The following is a 17,689-nucleotide window of genomic DNA, read 5'->3' as shown; positions in this document are numbered from 1 at the left end:
ATCGACGAGATGACCCACCACTACTGACAGAATGGGATGAACTGGACCCACCTGTTCTAACAGAAAGTACCTCAGGAAGCTCTTTCTATTCCTCTGTGCAAGCTAACCCATAGCCCAGTCCTCCTTTTGTGAACCATGACGAAACTAACACAAAACCCAATCGGCAGCTTAAATTTGATTTCCCCAAATTCTTGGTGGGGGACCCTACGTTTTAAACCATTGAGGTGAAACACTATTTTGAATTTCAACATATACTCGATGGGCAAAGAGTCACACTAGCAACCTTCCACCTTGAGGGAAAAGCCAACTAGCATATCGAATTGAAAGGAAAGAAATTACAAGGATTCATCATAATCTTCGAACATGAAGTAGTCGTGTGGTTTGGCCCAAATGAATATGAAGATTATGATGAATCCTTGTTCGGAGTTCGACAACATGGGTCTCTACGTGATTATCAAGCTAAGTTTGAAAAACTCGCTAATCGGGTAAAGGGGCTGGTCACAAAGGTGCTTATGAGGACTTTCTTGGGTGGATTCATGGAGGAAATTGTAGGGGGAATTTGGATGTTCAAAGCAAAAATGCTGCAATAGATTATTGAGCTTGTGCGTATGCATAATGATTATTTGACCCGAGCCCAGCGAAGCTACCATATAGAATTGAACCACCAGTCTGCAAGGGGAATTAAGATACGTTCGCAAAATAACCCCCAAACATGCAACCTAGCCCAGTCACTTAATTTAAACAATTGACTTGGGATGAGATGCAGAAGCAACAAGATAAGGGGTTTCGTTTTAATTGCAACGAAAGGTTTGTCCCTGGACATCGATGCAACGTTTGCAAGTGCGACACCCCACTTTTACAAAAAAAGCGTAGTGAAAATTTTCGATTTCCACATGACATTACGACATCATCAGAGTTGAGATTTGGCGCGGAATATATTTTTATATAACATAAGAACCAATAACACATCAAAGCTGATTGAATTACCTCAATATATAAACAATATAATTTGATGTTTTCACATAATAAAGGCACACAAAGCATTAACATATCTGCCACATGCGGCACAAACCCACATATAGAATATTACATATTTAAAGAAATACTTAAAAGCCTTATTCATAAATAATAGGTTCAGCATAAAGATCCTATCAGTACTGACCTTCCTCTCCTGTCCTGCATAAACATATATGTGATTGTGGTTATCACCACAATCCCATACTGTAATTAAGTGAGTCAACTGCGTTCAATAATCTAATGAAATACAGATTTATTTAATAATGCACAATGCAACAATATGATGTAATGACAGATTGATTAGTGCCTTAGGACGTCAACTCTCGGTCTACATGATTGATTAGTGTCTTGGGACTTAAACCTTCTGTCTTTTTTATTGACAAGTTCATATCTCATAGCAATAAAATATGCAATGCCAATTTATTAGCAGTCTCATGATTCATGACAGTAAAATATACACTTTTGAGCTGTCAATGTTTCAAATAATGCTCCACACATGCATGGTTATCTTCCATTTAAATTGTTTCCCATTTATCAATAAATTTAACAAAAAACAAAAATATCCAATAGAGAAAACCTGCAAATTTGTATGACCATCACCGTTTGTAATTCAATGGATGTTTGTCGTGCAACTAATCCTTATTAAGAAGATTATAGAAAACCTCTGGCTTTCTGTAGCCTGACTTGCAGAGGGCCTACAATGAAAACATTTCTACACCTTAGTTGTCATGATAAGATAATTTATTATTAAAATATTAATTAAATGATTAAATTTTTCATTCTTATCATGCTTATATATACGAAAGTATGCTAAGGAAAGTGGAAACAAAATACATCATAGAACCTCATGTGAATATTTTAAACAATTGATGAGTTATTCAAATTTCTCAAAGAAAAGTAGAGAGAAAGAAACTAGAAACAAGCTCACAGCAAAAGTTTGGTAATCTACCTGCATTGCCGATGCTATGTGAATTAATGTTGGTTCGGACCATGGTGGACCCATAAACTGAAGGCCAATCGGCAAACCAAGTTTGTCATATCCCACCTATCAATTCAATTTAGGTTAGCAATGGTTTCCTTCATCCTATAAAGTAATAAAGGACAACATAAAATAAAATAAAATTACCAAAAAAAAAAAAAAAAAAAACAGAAGGATGATAAGATCAGACCGGAACAGTAACAGCAGGCAATCCTAGAAAATTTCCTGCTATTGAAAACCGAACTAGTGCAGCTGAAATAGTGGCAAACTTGTTAATTCCACTTCATGTATCATCTTTTGTAATTAAGTTAAACATGTATGGAGTGCTGAAAATGCTTCTATCCAAAACCAACGAAACGATTAGAAGAACTTCCTTCAACTAAGTCTATAAAATTGTCATATGTCATTTAAGCATGTAAGAAGTACATACTTTTTTAAAAGCATTAAAAGAGTTAGAAAAAAAAAATTAAAAAAAAAAATTAAAAAAAATAAAATAAATAAACACATGCTTCTCACATACGTCCATTTTGGTGTTGAATCCGAATATTATTCGAATTTACTACGCGAATTACGAGGTTTGACTTTGTGAGATAAAATTTGAAAATTTTTTAAAAAGTTGAATAAAATATGATTTATTTTTGAAAAAAGTAGAATATTATTCAAAATAATATTCAAAACAAACACACCAGACACATGACAATTTTATATAGATGGGGTTGTAAGAACTTTTTCTAAATTAGTTTGGAGGAAATGCTGAAACCAAATTAATTTGGGAAACTAAATTAATAAAGATTTAAGACCTCCATTTATATAGTCGAGTTCACCGGTCTCTAGAGCATCGTCTTTTATTGGGTATGCAGTTACTCTGTCACACAGATCATAGAGACTAAACATTAGATACTACTATAGGAAAGTAAATGAGATCAAACTAAAGAAACAAAGAATACCCTGTTGTTGGTGAAACAATGACATCTGCCTGAGCAAATATATTCATATGAAACTGCATCTGGCGATTCCTGTGGATATTTAAACAAGCTAGGAATGACATTATAAATAAAAATTAAAATGCTGATGTGGATACCCACAAAGTGTAGATAATGAGCTAATAATGTGTCAAAGTACTTTGCTTAAATAGATACATTTTTTCAGCTTTTTGAAATGGTGGAAATGTAGCCTATATTTATTTATAATAAGATAAGTCAATATTGAGTGCTACTAAGTATATTGGTATTTGTAAACTATAGGTAGGTCGGTAACCCAAATTAGGATAAGAATCTGTGATGGGAAAGACTATATAAGGAATTCCTATATAAAGGCTAAATCCTCATTTCTCTCCATAATATATAAAACTGTATTACCATATTGTGTACGTAATACCTAAGAAGTAATACTATTTAGTAGATTCCTGTACAACTATCATACAACTGAATGATATGGCAGTAAACATCAGACCTTGAATCTGTACTTGTAAAAAAAAACTAATGCTGATCTAATGACTGAATTTTATTGTCACGTCATTTGGTTATATGACAATTGTACATGAGTATACTAAATAGAATTACTCATAACTAAGAAGAGGATGTTACGATCCCAAATGTCCCACATGGGTTAAATACAATCTTAACCATATGCATATAAGCTCTTGGTGCTATTCCCTTGCAAGCCGGTTTTCAAGGATGAGTTATACCCAAGTTTTGTATCATTTAGTATTAGCTTCAGCCATCACATCTAGTATGGGATCGGATGCAGCTTATTGAATATGGGATGAATGTTTTGCGGCTTTGTGGTCGAGTCTCGAAGGGGGCAACCTATAGGCTGGATTGAAATGTCTTGGTACTATGTATGAGCATAGTATTAAGTCATTGAATACTGATAGGTGAGTAAAGCCACCAAAAAGAAAGGCTACAATCGGGTCATTGTTGATAGAGTGTTTCGTTGTGGATGTCGGTTGCAGAGCGTAATGGTATGTTACAATCCCAAGTTTCCCACATGGGTTAAGTAAAATCTTAACCATGTGTATATAAGCTCTTGGTAACCATCCCTATACAAGTCAATTTTCAATGGTGAGTTGCACAAAAGTTTTGTATCATTTTTGTTAGCTGTGGGGCGTGGCAGTATGTTACAATCCCAAGTGTTGTACATGAGTTAATTGCAATATTAACCATGTGTATGTAAGCTCTTAAGCACTCTACCCTTGTAAGCTGGTTTTCAAATGGGAGTTCTATCTAAGGTTTGTATCATTTGATATCAGAGCTAGTCACCACGTAAAGTATATGATCAAGACACAACTCATTTTAAATTTGTTTTCATGGGTGTGTCTACCCAATGTTTGTATCATTTGGCATCAGAGCCAACTACCACATCAAGTATGGGAACGGACGCAAATTGTTGAGTATGGGAATGGGTTCTGGCTTTGTGGTCAAGTATCAAAGGGGGCAACTTATAGGCTAGATTAAAATGTCTTGGTACTGTGTATAGTGTTAAGTCATTGAATTCTGATAATTGAGTGGAGCTACCAAAAAGATAAAGGGCTACAATCGGGTTAGTGTCAATAAAGTGGGCATCTGTGAACGTCAGATGCGAAGCTTGGTAGTATATTACAATCCCAAGTGTCTCACATGAGTTAATTAAGTACAATCTTAACCATGTGTATATATGCTCTTGGGCATCCTCCCCTTGCAAGCCAATTTTGAAGGGTGAGTTCTACCCATGGTTTGTATCATTACGTTGGTTGCAAAGTGTAGCAATATGTTACAATCCCAAATGTCTTACATTGGTTATTTGCAATCTTAACCATGTGTATATAAGCTCTTGAGCACCCTCTCTTAGCAAGCCGGTTTTCAATGGTAAGTTCTACCTAAGGTTTGTATCATTTGACACCAGAGTCAGCCACCATGTTGAGTATATGATTAGATGCAGCTCGTCGATTATGGGATCGAATGGGTTTCGGCTTTATGGTTGAGTCACCGATGAGACGACCTCAAGGTAGGATTAAAATGCCTTAATAGGTATGGACATAGTGTTAAGTCATTGAATACTGATATATGAGTGAACCTGGAAAAAAGATAAATGACTGCCATTGGGTTAGTGTCAATAGTGTGAGTCGCCATGAACGGTGGCTGAAGAGCATAGTGATATGTTATGATTCCAAGTTACATGGGTTATGTGTAATTTTAGCCATGTGTATATATAAACCATTGGGCCCCTCCCCTTACAAGCTAGTTTTCAATGGTGAAAGTTTGTATCAAAGGAGCAAGGAAAAAAAATCTAGCTCCTAAAAATTGTTATTTGTATCATTTAAACAACATGTGTGCATCAATTAGATCAAATTGATAATTCCTACACGTATGTTGAAATTTCATGATTCATAATACTATTCTAGTTTTTAGCATGTTTTATTATAAGTCTAACCACTGGTATCAAAGCCTTTATGCTAGTGTTAAAGCTTTTTGTTATTGATAAAGATAAAAGAAATAATAATAATAAAAAAAAATCTGCAAAAAATGGGTTTTTATTGTTACATTAAAATTTAAGATCCATCAATTTTGACTACTTTCTAGCCCTCATCCAGCCAATAGAGTTAAAAGTTTATGTGACCACGCATGTACTATATTTTATATTTAACATTTATTTCAATTGCATGTGGGATTCTTTTTAATTAGGGCATGCATATATCAATGTTGTGATTGATTGGTTTTTTATGGGCATAAAAGCTTTCTCTAGTTCCTTACTCAGAGAAAATTATTTAGAATTGAAGTGATTGTCACCAAAGTGACATACTCATGAATATATATCTATTTTATCATTTAAAGATTTTAAGGATGTAATTGCATCTTTTAAACTATTACCTACTATTGCCTAGCCAAGGGAGGTTATTTCATGTTACAATTTGAAAAGATGGCATGAAGCGATTAATGGGGTACATTGGTATATTCTGCCTAAAGATGATGTATTACTTTTTTAAGACTTGTGTGAGATATGTTAATTAGCTTTGTGATTAGTTTTAGGAGAATACCTTGTAATAAGTTGTGTTCTCTACTCAAAAGAGATTTTGTAATGATGCATCTAGGTCTTTCACTGTAATAAAACTTATAGAACTTTTAAGCTTATATGCAGGCTATCTATTTAAATGCCCATGTTAATTACATACATCTCTTGATTGCATACATTATATGTTAGTGGCTTTTGAATAATTGTGATAATTTTTAAACTATTTTCTCAATTTTGAATGTCTATTTCCATTATAATAAAATGTCTTCCATTGAAACTCTAACAAAGAATACTTAGTAGGATCCTAAAAAAACAAAAAATAGCCTAAGAATACTTACGTGAGACGAAAATGTGATATTGGGAGATGGTGATGTAAGGGATGATAACAGGATGATAACACCATAACAATTGTGGTCATCCCCACACCAAATCATCTCCATAGAAGGTGATAACTTCCATGGAGGTTATGAAAAGAGAAACAATGCAACTCTTGGTGAAGAATTGCATTGCATTCTATAAATAAAGATGGGGTGAACCCAATATAAAATATTATTCATTTTGACCATTGTCGTTTTGTTTTTGTTCTCCTCAATTTCCACCCAAACGTGAAAATCCTTCCAACTCTTTTGTATTCATTTTTTCTTAATTTCTTTTAATAGTATCAAAGCAATAGGTTAAGGAAGACAAAGAAAAACTAAAAGATTTATAAATAATCTTGGAGGAAGTATACAAGACCATCAACAAATAAGTGTTGAGTTTGGTATCATCAGTGGCTTTTTACAATCTTCACCAATCGACTATCAAACTGGAAGAGAAGCCTTTAACTTTTACCGTGGGTGGACTAAAATACACCGAGAACATGGAGATACTAAGGAGAAGGTACCTATTTGAAGAAGGTTCTCGAAAAAAAAAATCCTCTCTTCCTCAATATCTAAAACAAAGCTTTTTTCCAAACCAATCTCTCTCACCAAATCCGACGAAAAAACTCCTCCTCCGGGTTTTGAGAGTGTTGGGGAGTCATCCCCAAAAAAGGAGTAGGTTTTGGGAAGCTTGGAAGAGGGAGAGGAGTCAAAATTTGTGGGTTATATCAAAATAGCATCGTTTGTACTAGTAGAAGCCAATCAAAACACATTCCCAACGTCGACAAAAACGACAATATTCCACTAAGTGGGAATGACGTCCTTTCACGATGCATTATAAACGAGCCTTTTGACCCAGCCAAAACCAGTGTCAAAATGACATTGTTTCGCGCCTAGTGTAGGCGCTTTTAGCCCTAGCTAGAAACAACATCGTTTTGCAACCAATTTGAAGTGACATTGTTTTGCAAATGTTGGAGGTTGCAAGAATGACACAACTTCTTTTTGAGCCAGGCCAAAAATGATGTTGTTTCGGGTAGTAGGCCAAGCCCAACTAGGAGCACATCATGACTTGGCCAAAAGAGGAAACACACAATAGGAAAGTCCATCCTTAAAGCTTGAGCCCAAGCTCAGTCAATCGTTGGCGGGTAAAATTTTGACTCGTTAACTGACCAAAACTTGCGACCCAACACAGTAACTAAGCCATGTCGCCCAGTCAAGCCATGCGTGAAAGCCATGTAGCATGCCGAGCCATCGCCGCCCCTTGTTAGTTTGAATCAGACCAGTCCGGTGCAATTGTGGCTTGTTTTTCGGCCCCAATTAGAAACATCCAAAACCCATTTTAAAAATCATTCAAAGGGGAAGATCAATACAACATTTCCAGACATAAATTTTCAGAAGAAAAATCACAAGAAGATTTGGGAAAGGGGAAAGTCTTCCGACCAAGGCCACAGGGACAAGCATCGAAGGTATATTCCTCATTTTTGGTTGTTGCCAAGGCAACACAAGGAGGTGGCATTCACTGTTCCTGATTTGGGGTAGTTTGAGATTTCCAATGACAGATGCCTGAAGTGTCAGCATCCATTAAGGATTATTAGTACCATTGAGCAGAGGCTGAGGGACCCATGACCATTGGGCATCCACTATACTTTGTCGAGAAGAGGTGAATGGGTGAGTTCGCTAGATCCAAATTTAGCATAGTACAAGGCTTCCCTAAACAATTATCAGGCTAGGTTGACATAGCACGGTGCCGAGTGATTTTTCTTATTATTATTATTTGCTTATTTTATTCAGGTATAAATGCATTTTTGGTAATGGGGTTTGGAGTTTCGACAAATAGCTAACTAAGTTTTAAAATAGTGATTAATCACTCATTGTGATAAGTAAAAAAGAAAAAAATTAGCCCCTGTTGTTAGAAAAGTTTATAGAATCCGTTAATATGCCACATCAACATGAATCAAGTAGACCAGAGGCGGTGGCCATACCACCCTATGGCCCTTAGGGCTGGTTCGACTGGCCCCTCAAATTTTTCACCCTCAAGGCCATAGGGATAGATCGGCCACCTCAATTTAGTACATTAACAGATCCTGTCAACGTTTCTAGTGGTAGGGACTAATTTGTTCATTTTTACTTACCCCAAGGAGTGGTTAGTCATTTTTTAAAACTCAGGAAGCTATTTGTCAAAACCCAAACCATAAGGATAAAAAATGCATTTATCCAATTTATTTATTTGGTTTGAAATAAATAAAACCACATTTTTTATTTTTATATTGTTATGTTGTAATTAAGACAACTTGTATTTATTAATTTGTATTAGTAAATATTGTTTTTCCGTATCCAAATTTTAAAATGGCTATTAAAAGTGGTATTGATGCCTCAAAAGTTGAGAGCCTCATTGGAATGAATTTTAGAAGGTGGAAACGACCTATTTTTTATGTACTAACACATGAGAAAACATTGTACACTCTCACAACTAACAAGCTAGAAGTGGTAGAGTGAAGAGATGAGACCGTCAAGAAATGAGAAAAATGGATGTAAGACGACCTAATGGTAAGGGACACCCTTCTCCACAGTATAAAAACAACATAATTCTTCTCTTTGAAGGACACGAGATAACAAAAGACATGATAGATAGAGGCTTTAGACAAAAAGGTATGGTCCAAGGTCTAACAAACACATACAATTGTTATTAGACAAATATAACAGTGCTCGTATGGGTGAGAAAGACTATGCAAGTGACCATGTAAACTGGATGGAACTCATTGTGAAGGAAGTTGCAAATGTTGGTCACCCAATATTAGACAAAATGCAAGTGACGACCACACTTAATAGTCTTCCTTTGTCATGGGAACATGTGGTAACTTGTTTGACACATAGTGACAAAAAAATTTCATGATATCTCTCCCTATGCTTGTGTTAGGATAAGAGTTGATGAAGCAAAGAAGGAGGGACAACTAGTAATCTGATAATGACTCAGACCTCGCATGTGCTCACATTTAAAGGCAAAGCACAAATGTTTAAGAGAAGATGGGAAGGGAAGCCAACAAGTGGAAAGAAAGTTGAAGGAGCATGCTTGAGGTGCAGAAAGAAGTGACACTTCAAGGCGAATTGTCCAAGAACAAGGACAACAAGACACAGAAGGAAATTGCAATGGTAGTCATTGAAAGAATGATGGTGGAACCATCAACAAATTCTTGATAGATGGATTCAGCATCGACAAGACACATAGCAAGAGGCCGAGGAATTTTTGTAGATTTTAAAGAAAAGACAGTAGGGGAGCACAAAGTGTACATTGGCAACAACACTTACAGTGATGTGTTAGGAAAAGGAAAATGCAAGATTTCTATTAATGGGTCAGTCATTATTTTAAATGATATATTGTATGTGCCTAGTATCTGTATAAATCTAAAGTATGCTTGTATTAGATAAGAAGGGATATGAGAATAAATTCAAGTATGGAAAGGTCTTTATTAGGAAGGAAAATGTATAAGTAAAGGGTGTAAATGTGGACAATATATACTTACTAAAAGTTGATAATCAAGTTTCTATTTCTGATTATTTGAATGTGGTAGTAAGTGAAAATAGTTCTTATTTATGGCATCAGAGATTGGGTCACACAAATAAAGATAAAATGATTAGAATGAGAAGGAGCATATTACTACCACAAGTTAATTATGAAGATTTTAATACAAGTTAATTATGTAATAAGGGAAAAATGACTAGTAAATCTTTTCAAAACATTGGAAATCATCAGATTTGCTAGAAGTAATCCACTCTGATATATGTGGACCATTAAGAACTAAGACACATACATGAATAGAATAATTTATTACCTTTAATGATAATTATTCAAGATATGGACATATCTACCTTTTCAAACATGAGTGTGAAGCTATTAAGAAATTCAAGGAATACAAATTGGAGGTAGAAAATCATTTGGGAAGGTCCATAAAGAGCTTGAATAATGATAGGAGACGTGAGTATGAAGCCATGGATTATTTCTACAATGAAAGTGGAATAAGGCTTTTCTGAAAAATACCTTAAAAGCCTGAGAAAAATGGCATTGCAGATAAAGGAACAAAATGCTGATGGATATGACAAGATCTATGATGGCATATGCTGCTTTACCCATTCATTTTTTGGGAGACTTTTATGCATGACAACATACATTCTTAACAAAGTTAAGAAAAAAATTTAAAATACTTACATCCTATGAATACTGGCTAGGCCTACAACCAAATATTAAAATTTCAAGGTATGGTGATGTAAGGCACATGTACTTATCCTAAATCCCCTAAGAGATAAGTTGGGAAGTAAAACATGGGAATGCAGGTTTATAGGATACATAGAGAATAGTAGTGGCTACTGATTCTACCATTCTGAGAGAGGTTGATAGAAAGTAAGGATGCTATATTTCTAGAGAATACCAACAAAATTACTCATATAGAGGAGATCAAACTTTTACAAGATGAAGATCGTGAGTGCCAAGCACCAGTAGATACTCCATTAGAAGATGAGCAAGAGATAGATGTTCAACATAGTGGGGAGTAAAAGAAAGTCTGATGATTAATTGCACATGGATACAACTGTTGGAAATAGTGGGAGTAAAAAACAAAAGCGACCATCAAGTATACTTAGTACTCATTATGTTCTAAGTGTACACGACATAAATTGACAAGATGATCTAGCGAATTTTAAGGAAGCTGTGAGCAGTAATGATGCTAAAAAATTGCTTGAAGCTATGAATGAGGAGTTTGACTCAATCAAGAAAAATGATGTTTGGGACCTCACAAATTTATCACATCAAAGAAAAGCCATTGGATGAAAATGGGTACTAAGAAAGAAATTCAAAGCAGGTGGAAGCCTTGATATGTAGAAAGCTAGGTTGATGGCCAAATGGCTTACTCAGCAACCAGATGTAGGCTTTGTTGATACATATTCACCTGTGGCAAAGTTTGTCTCGATAAGAATAATCGTGTCTGTGGTAGCCAAAATGGATTTGGAATTACATGAGTTGGATGTTAAAACGACATTCCTAAACGAGGAATTAAAAGAGGATATCTATATGACATAACAAAAAGGATTTCAAGTGAAAGGACATGAAGAGAATGTCTACAAGTTTAAAAGATCTCTATAAGTAATCAAGCAATCATCGAGACAATGGTATTTGAAGTTCCACCAAGCTACACCAGAAATCATTCTTGGCATCTAAGTTTCAAATGAAAGATATGCGTGCTACTACCTATGTCTTGGGAATAAGAATTTCTAGAGATAGAAATTCAAAATTATTATTGGATTAAGAAATACTGGAAAAGGCGATTTAGAGGCTTTTGATTGATAAATGTAAACCTTTAAGTACACGTGTCTCAAGGTGTCAACACTTAAGCAAAAAAAAGTTTCATAAGGATGAGACAAAGATTAAAGAAATGGAAACAGTCCCCTATGCCCAAGCTGTGGGTAGTCTTATGTATGCCATGACAAGCACAAGGCCTGAAATTTTTCATGCTGTAGGATTGGTGAACAAATATCAATCCAATCCAAGGAAGACATATTGGCAAGCAATAAAGCAAATATTTAAATATTTGCAAGGCACTAAAAACATGGGTTTATATTTTGGATTATGTGATCTAGAAATTGCAAGATATGCAAATGCAGATTTTGTAGGAGATTTAGATGACAGAAAGTTAACTAACGGTTATGTGTTCCTATTCGATGGAACGGCTAGCTATCTCTTGGTTAAGCAAAAAGCATAATTGTGTTGCTAAATCCATAATGGAAGCTGTGTATGTATCATCCAACACACCGGTAAGTAATGCCGTTTGGATTAAACGTTTTGTTGATAGTTTAAATTTAGGTATACCTAGCAGACCAATCAATGTGTTTTGTGACAACAATCCCTCTATCTGTTATATAGAAAGTGGAGTATGTAGCTCCAAAGGCAAACACATTGCTTTAAATTATCATTATATTCAAGATATAGTGGAGAGGGGTGAAATTGAAGTTAAGTTTGAAGTTGTAGTCGAGCTTTGACTAAGGGATGCCTATGGATAAATTCAGAGGGCATGAATCAGCATTGGAATTAAGAAACACCTAGGTGATAGCTACATGGGTTAGCACATATTTAAAAGGATCCGAGGACACCTGAATTAATGATTCTATGAACTTCTGCCTAATAAGGAACATAATTGGTCAGTTAAAGGCAAATAATATTGACGAGGTATGAGTAATATAGCTCACATAAATGTAAAGTATGCTAAAAGGCATTATGCTGAGACTAGGTATATATGCTCTGCGAGTGTAAGAGATACTATTAAGGTGAATAAAGGAAAACATCATGAATAATGGCTTTAGAGGAAGTAGATGACCAAAGGTTTGGAGGAAGTTAAACCCATGTATTTGGGTACGACTGAAGTCGTCAATTGTGGTATGGGTGTGGACTATGTTCCTAACCATGGAGAATGGACACCATTCGCTTTATATATATCGAAACGAAGTCACCTCTATGTGTTTGGTCGGAGAGCATATGGTAAAGGGTGCAGTCATATAAGGCAGTGACAAAGTGTTCACACATATAAGCCAGTCACAATTTGACGATGATATGTGAGAATCACATATGAGAGTTGGCATGAAAGAGTTATTGGTACCAAGGTAATCATGCTCAACTTAGTTTATCAACTATTATAGCGTCATTAAATGGGAGATGATGATGTATGGGATGATCACATCATAACAAATGTGGTGATTGCTACACCAAATCATCTCCACGGAAGGTGATAGCTTCCATGGAGATTATGGAAAGATAAACAATGTAACTCTTGGTGAAGAGTTGCATTGCATTCTATTAATAGAGTTGGGGCTAGACATATTTCACATATCATTCATTATTACCATTTTTCGTTTCTCTTTGTCCTCCTAGATTTCCACCCTAGCAAGAAAATCCTTCCAACACTTTTGTATTCATTCTCGGTGAACTTCTTTCACAAGAGCCTTTGGTTTATTGAACCTAGGCATAACTAGAAAAGAATAAGCTCTAAAATCCTATGGTAAAGGTACTTTCGACTAAAAGGTATATTTGAAAGTGGGAGAAGGCTTACAAGATGAACCTATAAATTATTAAGAGATTCACATTTAATCTCATTTTGAATCCCATACCTAACAATTAGTTCTTAAAAAATTGGCCCCATTCGGTGTTCAAAACTTTTCTTGTAAATCTCTTTTATCACCCAAGTGTTTTGTGTGAAAATATGTGTTTTTGAGGTTACTGTGCTAGTCATCAGATGGATGTTCTGACATCCATTATTTGAAGCTGTGAAGGGCTTCTAGTGCTTAACCGTTAGATAGACGTCAAATGCAAGTCTTGACGAAATGGCACACAATAGGTTTCGTCAGGTGAATGTCAAATGCAAGTCCTAACAAAATGGTAGACAATAAGCTTTGTCAGATGGAAGTCCTAATGTAATTTTTGTCAGATGGATGTGAGATGCAAGTATTGTGTTGTTGATGTGTGTTTGTTTTATAGATTTTGTGGTTATGATGTCTATATGCTTTATGTTTCAATAAATTTATCTTGTGACAATTATTGGTATTGTGTGGTTGATTTCGGGTTAGAACACACAAATTGAGAGCGATGAAAGGACCGTAAAGAGGATAGTTTATGGTAGTAGCTTGGGGCAATAGCAGAGGCATGAGCGCTCTACTCTCTAGTAGGCACCATTGTGTCCAAAATGCCGCAGACATCATTGGGAGTTGTGTAGGAGAGGAACTAAACCATGCTACCCAATGGGGCAAGGCATGCCACATTTATAGGAACTGCATTGTGGCTACCACTAGAGATTCATTTGCACCAAAGAGGAACAACCATAAATCGGTTGCACAAGGGAGGCAAAATTTGATCTTGATATGGAAACAGTTTTTGTTCCCTTTATGTCGTACTAAGTATCGTTTAACTCAAGGATCATACACCCTTTTTTCTGCATTCATACAAGAAAAATTGCACCTACTAAAACAAAGTCACTAGACTAGAGGTTCAATGTAAGTAATAGTTCGTAAAAATTTTGAAGATGAAATTTTTATTAGGAGGGAAGGATGAAATACCTAGAATAACTAAAATCTAAAGGAAAATGGAAATTGGAGTGAAGTATATATATATACATCAAGCAGAACTTGGGATGTTCTGACAACATGTGATAGCAAGTAAAGACTTAATGAAATTCAAGAGGAGAAAATGGTGAAATTTGGGCCCCAAAAATGACTCACGCCAAGCATAGCTAGGTGACTACGATGTGTGCTCTGAAAAAGAGTTTTCTGGATTATAGACTTATGCACGATTATGATACTTGTAACGAAAGTTATGTTCAATTTAGTGCTACATGCGTAAAACTACATCATGCCATGTGCCAGCCTCTATGCCATACCACATGTCAAAGTTTCCTTAATAGCGAAGCTTTCTTAATGGCAAAGTAAGGGATTCACAAGCTTGTGAAAGTTCTATAAATAGCAACCCTCTAAATGTGAAATTTCATACTTCTCATTCTCTTGTCTTCTAGCACCTAGAGAGAGGTTTTTATAAGTATTCGTAGTGAGAGAAAGAGAGAGAAGCTTGGAGAAATATAAAGAGGAAAGTTTGTAGAGACTGATACGTGCTACAAGGTTAAGCGTGCAAGCATGGACTTAAGCAAGACAAGTAAGTGAATATCCTTATCATATTAAGTTTTTTTTTTTTTTTTTGCATGTTATTCCATGTAAGTACATGTCATATTAAATATGTTTTATAAGTAAACTTCTATCATTAATAGTTAAATCTTAGTGGATAAATAAAATTTTCTATGATTCCCCATAACGATGGTCTGGTATACGGTCATATATAGGAGAATCACTCATGATGAAGGTTTGTTGTTCAGTCATGAGAATGATCACCATTGCGACAGTCTGTTGTTCGGTCATGGTGTGGTTGATTTTCCATGATGACTGCTTAAGGCTCGATCATGAGAAAATCACTCCAATTTATTAATATGTTAAAGATATGAAGTTTTAAGTAAGGAAACTAATATAATCTGCACAACTAGAATTATATTGTTTATGTTATGCGATAAATGATTATCATGATATTTTATGCTAAAGGATGCTTTCCGTTTGTGATTATAATGTTTCTTGTTATGATATATTATGTTAAGGCTAATTCTTACTTACTGAGTCGTGCACTTATATTTCTACCTATAAAACATTGTTTTACAGAGTGTGAGCACATTGAGGTAGATGCCGAGCAACCAGAGTGATTGATAGACAAATTATTCAAAGATATGGGGATTTGATGTTTAGTTAAGATTAAATAGTACTAGATGTAGAAATTGACAGTTTATGATATTTAATTATGGTTGTAGATTAGATAATTGATGTAAATATGCGACTTTATGTGAATAAACTATGATGTTTTAGTGCTCTGGTATTGTTTTTACAGTTATAGTTCACTTCAATTATTTTAAAAAGAAAACATTTATATAATTTTCTGTTGCAAATGTAATTCAAAGCATAGTAGTAGTGCCTCATGTTATTTATAGAAGTTAGGGAGTAACTATTAGTACATTAAAGATTGATCACATTTAAGATCTAGTGCTATTTCTAGGATGCATAGGGTCATATTGGTTGGAAATCCATGTCATAAGGGTGATAGCATTTGTGATTGTAAAATGGGCTCATGTTGATTGAATGGCGTAATCGCTTCCAAGGTTTCAATGTTGATATTCTTTATTGGACCAAATTATGAAATCAAGGTTTTATTAATTTAGGCTATATGTATTTGTGGCCACTTAAATAGTTTAACCTGGAAGTTGTTTTCAAAACATAATATGTGTTTAAAATTATGCTAAAATGGGTTTTTGATAAAATACTTTTGTGGAATTTAGTCTTCTACTAATTGTAGCTAGTATATTTTTTTTTTTTGGTCTAGTTTACTTTATGTTTTCCAACTTATCTACATAAAAATGAATAAAACAAGGTAAAAAGCATTACCTAATTTTCTGGGCCTTTATGTACTCATTGCTGCTAAAAGAACTGTACACGCTAAGTGCTACCCTTGTATCCCATCCTAATTCTGCTGGATTCCTGCAATGTGTTTCTAGTGTCAGCATTTTGATTTCTCACAGTGAAGAAATTGCACGCAATACTAGTGGAAAAGAACATACAACTTTTCTAGATGAGAACTAAGGGAAGCACTACACTCAGATCCAATTGTTGAATAATGTGCCAATCGCATCACTTCTATATCTGGTATTGTCACCTCTACAATCTATTGCATAATAATATAACAAGGCATTAATTATCTCGCTACCAAGATGTAAATAAATTAGATATAAGAAAACATCAATTCAATTAATGACACCTTCCAACCATAGTGCTCCTGAAGCTTGTCTAGAGCTTTAGAACAGCATATTCTAATATCATCCCTACAATCATCAAACCACTAATTGAGGCAATTAGTGGTTTAATTGAATATAAGATTAAGAATATCAGAAGACAATGATCATCTTATATAATTAATAAAAATAATTATGAATCATCATTTTTATTAAAATACAGTTTGATCATAACAGGTTACTAACCTCTGCATACTTGGCTAATTTGACATCAGAGATAGGTTTAGTTGAATGGAACAGTGGAAAATACAGTTTGGGCTGGAAGTTTATCCAAAAGAAAAAGGTCCAAAAATCAGATTGGCTTATGAAACAATTCATTCATACCATACATGCATTGTCCCAAGGATCCGAGAAGTAGTGCAAGCTCAATATATATTAGGTTTAGAAAGAAAGCATTAATTAATTTATGCATGCATGCAAGCATGCTTGAATGATCAAAACAAAAAAGATAACCTGTACACCACTGGTGGGTTGATCTGATGGAAGTCGTCCATTCATAGCTGCATAACTGTAAACATTAAAATGGTAAAAGCTATAAATACGTACCACTGAAGAGTAAAATGGAATCAACAGAGACATAAATAGTCAAAAGAAGAACACCGACACAATAAATGCATCCTCAATGGTGCCTGCTAAGATCCCAACCATTCCCACCGTCCAGTTCAGAGGAAGAACACTAAAAAAAAAAAAACCATTTATTCTCAAAATGGTCTTATATATAACAAAGAGATTAGTAGAGTAAAATCAATATTCACCCAGAATGAGGTATGCGCCCAAAAGTTGGTTTCAAACCAATAACACCACAAAGAGCTGCTGGCATTCGCACAGATCCTAGAAATAGAGATACGGATGAAGCATTCAGTTATAAGCTAATGATGTTTATATAGTGCAAATCTATCCGGCTAATTTACTATGAAGAATTTATACACAAAAAT

At 34.9% G+C, this 17,689-nt stretch overlaps 1 protein-coding gene across 7 annotated transcripts in view; it reads right to left on the bottom strand.

The window, feature by feature from the left end:
• Positions 1–961: 961 nt before the first annotated feature.
• The window catches only part of LOC133860722 (fatty acid amide hydrolase-like), a 41,048-nt gene continuing 24,320 nt past the window's right edge, over positions 962–17,689 (bottom strand). The window contains exons 9-21 of one of the 7 annotated variants that reach the window (XR_009898925.1): positions 17,510–17,585; positions 17,359–17,430; positions 17,208–17,262; positions 16,941–17,012; positions 16,721–16,801; positions 16,524–16,627; positions 16,351–16,443; positions 2,944–3,012; positions 2,797–2,861; positions 2,187–2,248; positions 1,967–2,062; positions 1,595–1,712; positions 962–1,221 (exon numbers count right to left, since the gene is read on the bottom strand). Coding sequence is in view for 4 of the 7 variants with exons in the window: in XM_062296324.1 (XP_062152308.1) it covers positions 1,135–1,221; positions 1,967–2,062; positions 2,187–2,248; positions 2,797–2,861; positions 2,944–3,012; positions 16,351–16,443; positions 16,524–16,627; positions 16,721–16,801; positions 16,941–17,012; positions 17,208–17,262; positions 17,359–17,430; positions 17,510–17,585 (932 nt within the window). In the remaining 3 variants the exon portion in view is untranslated. The remainder of the gene's footprint in view (positions 1,222–1,594; positions 1,713–1,966; positions 2,063–2,186; positions 2,249–2,796; positions 2,862–2,943; positions 3,013–16,350; positions 16,444–16,523; positions 16,628–16,720; positions 16,802–16,940; positions 17,013–17,207; positions 17,263–17,358; positions 17,431–17,509; positions 17,586–17,689) is intronic. The other 6 variants (XR_009898924.1, XR_009898926.1, XM_062296326.1 and 3 more) reach the window with 6 other exon arrangements.

The sequence above is a fragment of the Alnus glutinosa genome, chromosome 2 (assembly GCF_958979055.1).
Source record: "Alnus glutinosa chromosome 2, dhAlnGlut1.1, whole genome shotgun sequence".
Classification (NCBI taxonomy): Eukaryota; Viridiplantae; Streptophyta; class Magnoliopsida; order Fagales; family Betulaceae; genus Alnus; species Alnus glutinosa.
The sequence above is the reverse complement of the archived record's forward strand: the minus strand, read 5'-3'. Positions and strand labels throughout refer to the sequence as shown.